This window comes from Sardina pilchardus, chromosome 4 (genome assembly GCF_963854185.1).
Source record: "Sardina pilchardus chromosome 4, fSarPil1.1, whole genome shotgun sequence".
Taxonomy (NCBI): Eukaryota; Metazoa; Chordata; class Actinopteri; order Clupeiformes; family Clupeidae; genus Sardina; species Sardina pilchardus.
In genome coordinates, this window is record NC_084997.1 from 7,226,251 (window position 1) to 7,235,371 (window position 9,121).

General features: G+C 42.6%; 1 protein-coding gene across 1 annotated transcript; it reads left to right on the forward strand.

Annotated features, from left to right (window-relative positions):
* Positions 1-1,618: 1,618 nt before the first annotated feature.
* LOC134078186 (uncharacterized protein C11orf42-like) lies at positions 1,619-6,322 on the forward strand. The gene is made up of 3 exons (XM_062533921.1): positions 1,619-1,788; positions 5,010-5,676; positions 5,965-6,322. Exons 1-3 carry the CDS (start codon positions 1,711-1,713, stop codon positions 6,108-6,110), a joined length of 891 nt encoding a protein of 296 aa, XP_062389905.1. The 5' UTR covers positions 1,619-1,710; the 3' UTR covers positions 6,111-6,322.
* Positions 6,323-9,121: the final 2,799 nt, after the last annotated feature.

Genomic DNA, 9,121 nt, shown 5'->3' on the forward strand with positions numbered 1-9,121 from the left:
TACAACGGGTGCATGGTGTACTTCTGCCAGAGATGGTATTTTTTGCTGAATAAAAATAGAATATGTGATCGTGACTCATTATAAATAAGCATGCCTTGTGCGCATCTATGTGTTTATTCATCCTGACAGTAGAGCATGTATCTCCTGCGCTTTCTCTCTCTCTCTCTCTCTCTCTCTCTCTCTCCTTTCTCAACGGAAACCAGCATCTCAAATAACCTTCTGCATTATCAATGAGGAGAGCGTTTCTATTGAGCATGGTGGCTGTATCAAGTGAACACTGGAGATAAGTGAACTTTCGTCATATCTCATATGGTATCTTTTCTTCCATATGGCAATAAACATACACAAATGGGATGGCACCAAAATGTATACAAGAATAGCATGACAAAATAGTCAGTTTATTTAAACTGTAATGCAGGTGTCTTTTTCTAACTCAGTAGAACATTCACAAAAGTAATGAAGTTGCACTTGCAACAAGTAACAATTTATCCTTTAAACATACTAAAAGGTCAAAATGTAACCCAAAGCATAGACATAAAATCTTAAAGCAAATTTGACAATTTTGTCAGAATATCTCCCAATCAAATATTTCAACTCAAGTACAAAAAAGGGATTGAATAAAAACAATACTATGCATAACCGTTTTTAAAAGTATATATGTTTATAGTCTTACCTGTGCTAAGGTAGGTTGCACCTGTGTCCAGTCTGTAGAATGCCCTCTAACTCAACATGATTCTCTCTCTCTCTCTCTGTATCCCTCTCCCTGTCACTCAAACATGGGAGGGCTTTTTCTTTTCATCTGTTAGCTTGCTGGTATTCTTCCTGTTGCTAGGACACAGTCAAGCCAAGTTTGGTTTCCTTGGGACCCTGTTAAACCAAACAAATCATGAATTTGGCTCTTTAATTTGATTTGGAAGTGCAGTGGATGAAAGCTGATGTCTGAATCAATAAACCTGTGCCGGGGGTAGCAAGCTGAAGTATTGTTCCAAAAATCTTGAAGGGTCCTCTGGTAGAGAAATGGATCAACCCCATCAACATGATATCTATTAGGCTACTGCAATACTGCAAAGGCTATAAAATATGTAAGAAGCATAAGTTTAAATGAATGATGCTGACAAAACTGGTAGACGCAGATGTTAAACCCAAAACACATATTACACATACATAAAAAAACAACAGGCCATTCACTATAAACTGTCACAGTATTTCTTGTGATTAATGTATTGCATATTCTTATTGTCTAGCTTAAAAGAACATGTCAAAAATACAATAGCGATATTCAATACAATCTCTGTATTGAAAGGACAGACTAACTGATATTTTGGGAGACATACAAACAAGTAAGCAGAGGGACGGAGTAGATTAGATTTCTTTAGACCAAAACAAAAATGTTGTTTGTTAACATTATAGGATGCACTTGACATGTACTGTATAGCGTACTTTGACAAAATGCTCCTGCCAAGACCACTACTAGGAAAAGAGTTCAACATTTCTGAAAAACCCTGGCTTTCTGAACCTTGGAATGGAATCAAATGGAATACAAAGGATCTTTATGACATCATCAAAATGTCAGTGGCTCTTTTTTCAAAAGGAGAACATCCAGTGTTCTCAACTCTGATGCATGCTGATGTTTCCCATCTCCTGCATTGATGGATAGATAGCGGAGCTTTCTAGAACTGTTCCAGTACACCTCCTCAAGAGGGGCACATCATGGCGGCACCAAGCATTGCTGGCCCTGGCATGAGCATGGAGGAGGCGAATGACATCTGGCAGTGTATAAAGGACAAGGTGAGAAAGATCCAAAATATGGCTATCTAACACACCAATCGACATGTACTGTATAGACACATACAGGTACAGCTAAACATTGTTGTTTTGCTATCAGCAAAACTGACCCAATGACTATAGAAAATGTAATCTTGCTTGCTCACACCCACAAACAATGAAACATATTGAAGATGGATGACTAGTACATTAGAGCTATTTACACCATAAAATTAATTTAGCATCTTGCCCACTTGTAGAGATATCAGAGGTGGCAAAAGTACAGTGCCTATAGAAAGTCATCATACCCTTTTGAAATAGTTACTCTTTTTGTCTTACAGCCTGAAATCAAAACCCATTTTTAAAAAAATCTTTTCCAGTTTTATTTACAAATTTAGCTGTACAACATCAAAATAATGAAAAAAAAGTCAACAGTTCTGAAAATTAATAAAAAATTAAAAACTAGAATAACAGGGTTGGAAAAGTCATCATACCCCTGACTTAATACTTTGTAAAGCTTCCTTTTGCTTTCATTACAGCCATCAATCTGTTTGGAAATGTCTCTATTATAGCTTTGCACACCTAGATAGGGGAATATTTGCCCAATTTTCCGTGCAGAAATGCTAAAATGTAGTCAAATTCTGTAGGGAATGGCGATGGACTGCTCTCTTCAAGTCAAACCACAGATTTTCTATAGGATTTAAGTCAGGGCTCTGACTTTGCCACTCAAGGATATTCACCATCCTATCCTTAAGCCACTGCTTTGTTCTTTTGGCAGTATGTTTTGGATCATTGTCGTGTTGGAAGGCGAATGACCTGCCCATCTTCAGCTGTCTAGGAGAGGGACGCAGGTTTTCCTTAAGAATGTGGGTGTACTTGGCAGCATCCATTTTCCCCTTTATCCTGACCAATTGCCCAGTCCCCGCTGAAGAGAAACATCCCCACAACATAATGTTGCCCCCACCATGCTTCACACTAGGTATGGTGTGTTTTGGGTGGTGTACTGTGTTGGTTTTCGCCAAACATTGCGCTTGGAGTTCAGTGCAAAAACACATCTGGAATATTCTGCTACCATGTGGAAAAAGCTTTTATGGTCAGATGAGACTAAGATCGAACTTTTTGGAGACTAAGATTGAAGTTTTTGGACTGAGCTCCAGGCGCTAACCAAACACAGTATACACACCCAAACACACCCAAAACACACCATACCTACTGTGACGCATGGCGGGGGCAACATTATGTTTTGGGGATGTTTCTCTTCAGCGGGGACTGGGCAATTGGTCAGGATAGAAGGGAAAATGGATGCTGCCAAGTACACCCACATTCTTGAGGAAAACCTGCGTCCCTCTCCTAGACAGCTGAGGATGGGGAGGTCATTCGCCTTCCAACACGACAATAATCCTAAACATACTGCCAAAAGAACAAAGCAGTGGCTTAAGGATAGGATGGTGAATATCCTTGAGTGGCAAAATCAGAGCCCTGACTTAAATCCTATAGAAAATCTGTGGATTGACTTGAAGAGAGCAGTCCATCGCCATTCCCTACAGAATTTGACTAAATTTTAACATTTCCGCACAAAAAATTGGGCAAATATTCCCCTATCTAGGTGTGCAAAGCTATAATAGAGACATATCCAAACAGATTGATGGCTGTAATGAAAGCAAAAGGAAGCTTTACAAAGTATTAAGTCAGGGGTATGATGACTTTTCCAACCCTGTTATTCTAGTTTTTAATTTTTTATTAATTTTCAGAACTGTTGACTTTTTTTTCATTATTTTGATGTTGTACAGCTACATTTGTGAATAAAACTGAAAAAGATTGTTTTTAAAATAGGTTTTGATTTCAGGCTGTAAGACAAAAAAAAGTAACTATTTCAAAAGGGTATGATGACTTTCTATAGGCACTGTATACTTTCCATTCTCAAGTTAAAGTTCAGATACTTGTGTAAGAAAACTCTGCTTTTTTTCCCAAATAAGTAACACTCTGAGTACTCGAAGCATAAAAGTAAAAAGTATCCTAGCCTTTTTGAGGGACTGTTTTACAGGCTCTTGAAATGGAGTTGCCTGTAGTTTAGATATTCCAATTTAATTCAAAAACAACTATTTCACTGTCAAGCTTGGTATAAGCTGAGGATGAACTTGCAGAGAAACAAACATTCAGTTTGAGGTAAGCTTGCAGAATAGAGTTTCTGTTATTATTGCAGAGTATGTAAATTGCTTTTAGTGCTCTACTCTCTGTGCTGCCGCTGCATATGTTGCAAAGGCTACCCCTTCTCTTACTGTACCATCCAATAGGTTAAATGGGCTTTGAAGTTGGGAAGCACGCAATGACATGAAATACAAATAATTGATAACTCTCCTCTAATACATACACACAAAAGCAACAAGCCTATTTTGAAAATGTAAGGAGACGACAATATACTACAGATATTTCTGCTGAAATGCAGGGTAGTGAAAGCAAAACGTTGCCAGCAAAAATGAGCTTTCAAGTAAGATACATACATACATGTATATGTATTTGCACTTTGTTTGTCCACATCTCTGCCTGTCCTTATGATGTGTACAGGTAATGGAAACTTGTGGTACTCCATATAGGAGCTGGCTGATATGCTGTTGTGACCTGGTTTCAGGATAGATGTTTGCTTCTCAGGTGACTTCACACCAACTTAGCAGTCTAGCAGCAGCCTGCTCAAACCTGTTGGGCTGGACTGTGTCTGACACACTAACCCATTTTTAAGCGTATAAAAAGAACACAGGTCAGGCACCCATCAACCTTTATTTTGTTCTTTGTTCTTTTTTGAAAAGAAGCATTTCCGCCATTCGTTTTAATACCAGCCCATTACCTTTCCCCAGGTAAATACATGTGCTCCATATCTAGAATGTGAAATGTGTCAGCTTGTCTCTTATTTTCATACCTCAAGGGTAGTAGTTTTCATTTCTCACATGACAAACATCTCATTTCAGTTCTACTAACAAGTCGTTTCTTGACAGGAGATGCTGTATTCAGTTCTGTGGGGGGACAAGAGGCAACTGCAAGAAATGCACAAGTGGTACATTTATCTTGCATCTTGTGAGCAAAACGTTAGCTAGACATCTCCACCAGCAGAGGAAAAGGAAGGCCAAGGAAAGCAAAACTGGATTCAAATGTACCTGAGGCTCAGAGCACATGTGTGTAACCTGAACATCTGTGTTCCTGAGGCATACAGGTACATCTGTGCAACTTGTAGTTTGTGATTGTGTGTGCAGGTGCTCTTTAAGATGTGTGGCGACGGCTGGACCCCGACTCCTCACCTGCAGGACGCCCACATGTTCCACCCGCTCTCCGTCATCGGGAAGCGGGTGGAGCGCTCTCTCCGTCTGCGGAAGGTGCGCAGTCTCTTCCCCCTGGGGCCCCTCTCCGAACTCCTGGACCGTCCCGGCGACACCGGCCCCGACCCGCGGCCTCTGGGCCCCGTGATGCGGGAGGGCCCCGTCCACTGCGACGTGTTCCACGAGGAGTTCCTGGACGGCGTGGGCCGCGTGCGCATCCACGTGGTGGACTACTGGAGGGAGTCCGGCGTGCAGCCCCTGGCGCCGCACACACAGCTGACCCTGCGCGAGAGCCTGCCCTGGCTGGACTCGGTGCACCGGCTCTACCTGGTCAGCCAGACGGTGTGCTCGTCCAGCTGCCGGCTGCGCCTGCTGGGCACGGAGCAGGGCCACCAGCTGAAGCTGGGGCCCGAGACGCCGCTGGGCTTCAGCTGCCTGCGTCTGGCGGCGCAGCCCTCGGGGCTGGTGGAGGTGCGGCGGGGCTGGGAGAGCGGCTACCTCCACCCCAAGGCCCGCTGGGCCCGCTCCGACTCGCCCGAGTACGAACGGCTCAAGGGAGGGACGGCCACGGAGCCCAGAGTGATGGGCATGCTGTCTCAGCTCGGTGAGCGATCTGGTGATACTGGAGGACTCTGACCAGCACTCCTCTTATTGACTGACTAAAATCAATGACATGTACACTACGGTTTGATAGTTATAGTGGCAGTTATATTAGTATTCTACAGTGATGTGATATAGATAATAAGGAATAATAATACATTGTCTGAGCAGATCTAGCTGTTGTATAACATGGCTTCACACAAAAGGGAGGAGCGCATACTACTGCTCCATTCCGAAGGCCTACAAGATCCACATCAAGTTCTCACATGAAGCCTCTTTTGTTCCCACTCAGCGTTCTCCTTTGCGCACCCTTCCACCATGTCTCTACCTGGGCCCGTCTCACTGAGCCAGGACACCCTGAGCCCAGAACCGGAGCAGCCAGAGGAGAACCTTGACGAGGCCCTGCTTCCTCTCGACGATGATGATGAGGAGGAGTGAGGAAGAGCTACAGAGGAGAGGAAGAATGGATTATAAGAGAGAGAGGGAGAACACAAGGTTTCTTGGAGGGGTTGCAAAATAGTGTGTGGGGGGATTGGTTGACAGTCAGATGAAGGCAGATGACAAAACATAAGGAATGTGCAAGAAAATGTATGACTAGAAGTGGAAGGTTCCCTCTGTCAACTGATTAAAGCTAAATCGCAGACAAGTAGAGACAACCCTCATCTTTCAGCAGTATAACAAGTCCTCCTCTCTAGATGAAAGGAGTGGAGCTTCCATCATAAAGTGCAAGTAACAGATCAGAATATGCATGTGATACTACCTGCCTTTTAGGTGTCTAGACAGGAGAGTGAAAAGACCTCGGCTGGCTCTCAAACGTGGGCTACATTTATGCTGCCTTGTATGGTGGGTGGAGAAATGAAGGCAAATACAAGAGCACTGAGCCTCTGGCCTCTTCTTTAAGTCTGTAGAGAGAGACAGAGAGGAGGCCAATGTGCCCTGTGTAGATCCTTAGCCTACCCGCAAACACACACACACACACCCCTTTTAGGTTTGTTGTTTCTATACCTTGTGACTCATCAGTACGATTGGGTCCCCAGGCAGCACGCTCTCACACACACACATTCCAAACCCTGTCTTGAATCAAGGGAATACTTGAGTCCCAAGGCACCTGTTGTTGAAGTAGAACAATTTTTTTTCAACTTCTCATGCATTGAGAATTGTGTAAACTAAACACACCATCACTTTTGAATGGCTCTTTATTTGGAAGTCTGTAAGTTTATACTGAAATGTAAACAAGAACTGGAAATGATGCAATCTGTTCCTGATGCAGTCTATCTATTCTGTTACTTTCAATGGCAGTATACCAACCTGTAACTGGTTTCATTTAAATCGTTAATTGCTGTTAATGTGTCTGTAGTGATACAACATTCTGCATTTACCAAGAAAATAGGCAAACAGACAGAGAAAGACCAGGACAACACAACTATTGCCAGTTAAAACATTTATAAATTAATAAAAACATTCCCTTTGTAGTGTTTCTTACAGCTTTTCCCAAAGTTGTTGTATCAGCTTTTTTGCTGCCTAGCTTTTCCTCTCGATTTTTTTTTTTTTTAATATAGAAAAATAATTCTGACAACATTCATTATTTTGCATGTGTTCCATTCAGTCCTATTGATTACTTAAGTTGTCTCTGGTTTCCGATGCTCCCCGCCCCAGTGTCTCTTTATACATTATTTACAGAGGACCCAGTCCTTCTCAGATCGCAGTGGTGTTGGAGAAAACCAGGAGGATGATTTGCATAGATTTTGAGAGACCGACACCCCTTATTTCCTTAAAAACACACATCCATACAGAAACAAGCAAAACAGGAAACAAAAGAACCACTGAATACTGTGAAATTAAAAGATTAAAATGAACGATATTTCTGTTGGCATATTCCCATACATGCATACAAATTTCAAAACAATTGATATGATCAGTCAATTGATCACACATAAATCAATCAAAAGAATCTGGTTAAAATTAAAAGCACCCAAATGAGATTTAAAGTTTGGATCCACTTTGGACTGAAATGAGAACTTTTTTATTATTATTATTATTGAGAGATGTAATCCCTTTTTCTCTTTGGGACAGCTTTAGTGCACAGAAGGGTATCAAAATATTCTCATGAGTTCTGAATCAATGCATGAATCACTCACACTCTCACTCTCTCTCACTCACACACACACACACACACCCATACACTTACACAATCTCTCTCTGTCTCTCTCTCACACACACACACACACACGAACACACACACTATACTTGTACCGATTCAGAGGGTTGGAGACCACAGTCTGGCAAACCCTGGGAATATGGCTTAAGACCATTATCTTCATCTATGAACTGGAAAAAAAAGAAGAAAAAAGAAAACACTTGGCACTACTGTTCCTCAATGCATAAGACACTCCATCACTCTCTCCATCAAAAAAAAAAAAGATAAAACCATGCTTTGAGACATACTGCAATCATAACACTAAATAAAAAAGAGCACTAAAACAATAGAAATGTAAAAGCCCAGAGTCTAGTGAGTTCTGAGTGAATCAATCAAGCCTGGTTCCCCTGAGCAGACTTCCTTCATCGTCTCAGAGACAGCCTGGACGGATCGGCTGGCTGGACGCCCGCTCTCTCCTGCTCCTCTCCTCGCGAGGGCCACGGCACCGCTCAGAGGAGGAGGAGGTGGAGGAGATTTGCCGCAAGCTAATTCTGTTTAGAACAGCGCTTCTCTCTTTCTCTTTCTGTTCCAGATCATCTGGTGACCCCCATGAAAACATGTGAATCTTACTTGGCTTCTGGCTCCAAAGACTAACATTCAATGACATGCAACAACAACAAAAAAGAGGAAAGAAAAAAAGGATGAAATGGAATCGATGGCTTCGGTGGACTTGTTGGAAGGAGTTCATTGATTTTTGAAGGAAATATTCTAAAACTCGACAGCAACGAGACAGCACAAATTGCACCCACATACTTCAAATCTGCTGACAGTCTCAAGTTTGCCACACACACACACATATCCCAAAGTGACAAGAGCATTGGCAAACTGAATTGGTAGAAAAAACACTGTGCGGTGGAAGCAGGTTAGCCAGAGCTAAAATCTCAGCTCACAACTGGACACACAGACCGTTCCAAGGCTACACGTTCTAGCTGGTCTCACATCACCAGCGGCCATCTATCTCTCGCCAACCAGGCAGCCAGCAAACAAGCACTCAAGCCAAGGGCTTTGTCTTCTACACTCAAACACCTGGACACACAATTAAAGGCCCTTTGTTCACACAGACACACACTTAAAAACAAAGCGAAACTCAAAAACACAAGCTAGAAGAGTAGGAGAATGCTGCTGGACACCTACTCTCAAGCATGACCAGTCAGGAGTGGTCTCCCTTGACCACAGGGGCCTAAATGTAGCGCTCTGTAGCGCTGTCCCTTCCAGAGAGAGATGCGTAGTGGAGAACTAGGGACGGCAGGAG

Coding starts and splice junctions, on each gene's coding strand:
- LOC134078186 (XM_062533921.1), top strand. CDS start 1,711: ATGGCGGCACCAAGCATTGCTGGCCCTGGCATGAGCATGGAGGAGGCG. Junction 1,789..5,009: donor GGCAGTGTATAAAGGACAAG/GTGAGAAAGATC, acceptor TTGTGTGTGCAG/GTGCTCTTTAAGATGTGTGG. Junction 5,677..5,964: donor GGGCATGCTGTCTCAGCTCG/GTGAGCGATCTG, acceptor GTTCCCACTCAG/CGTTCTCCTTTGCGCACCCT.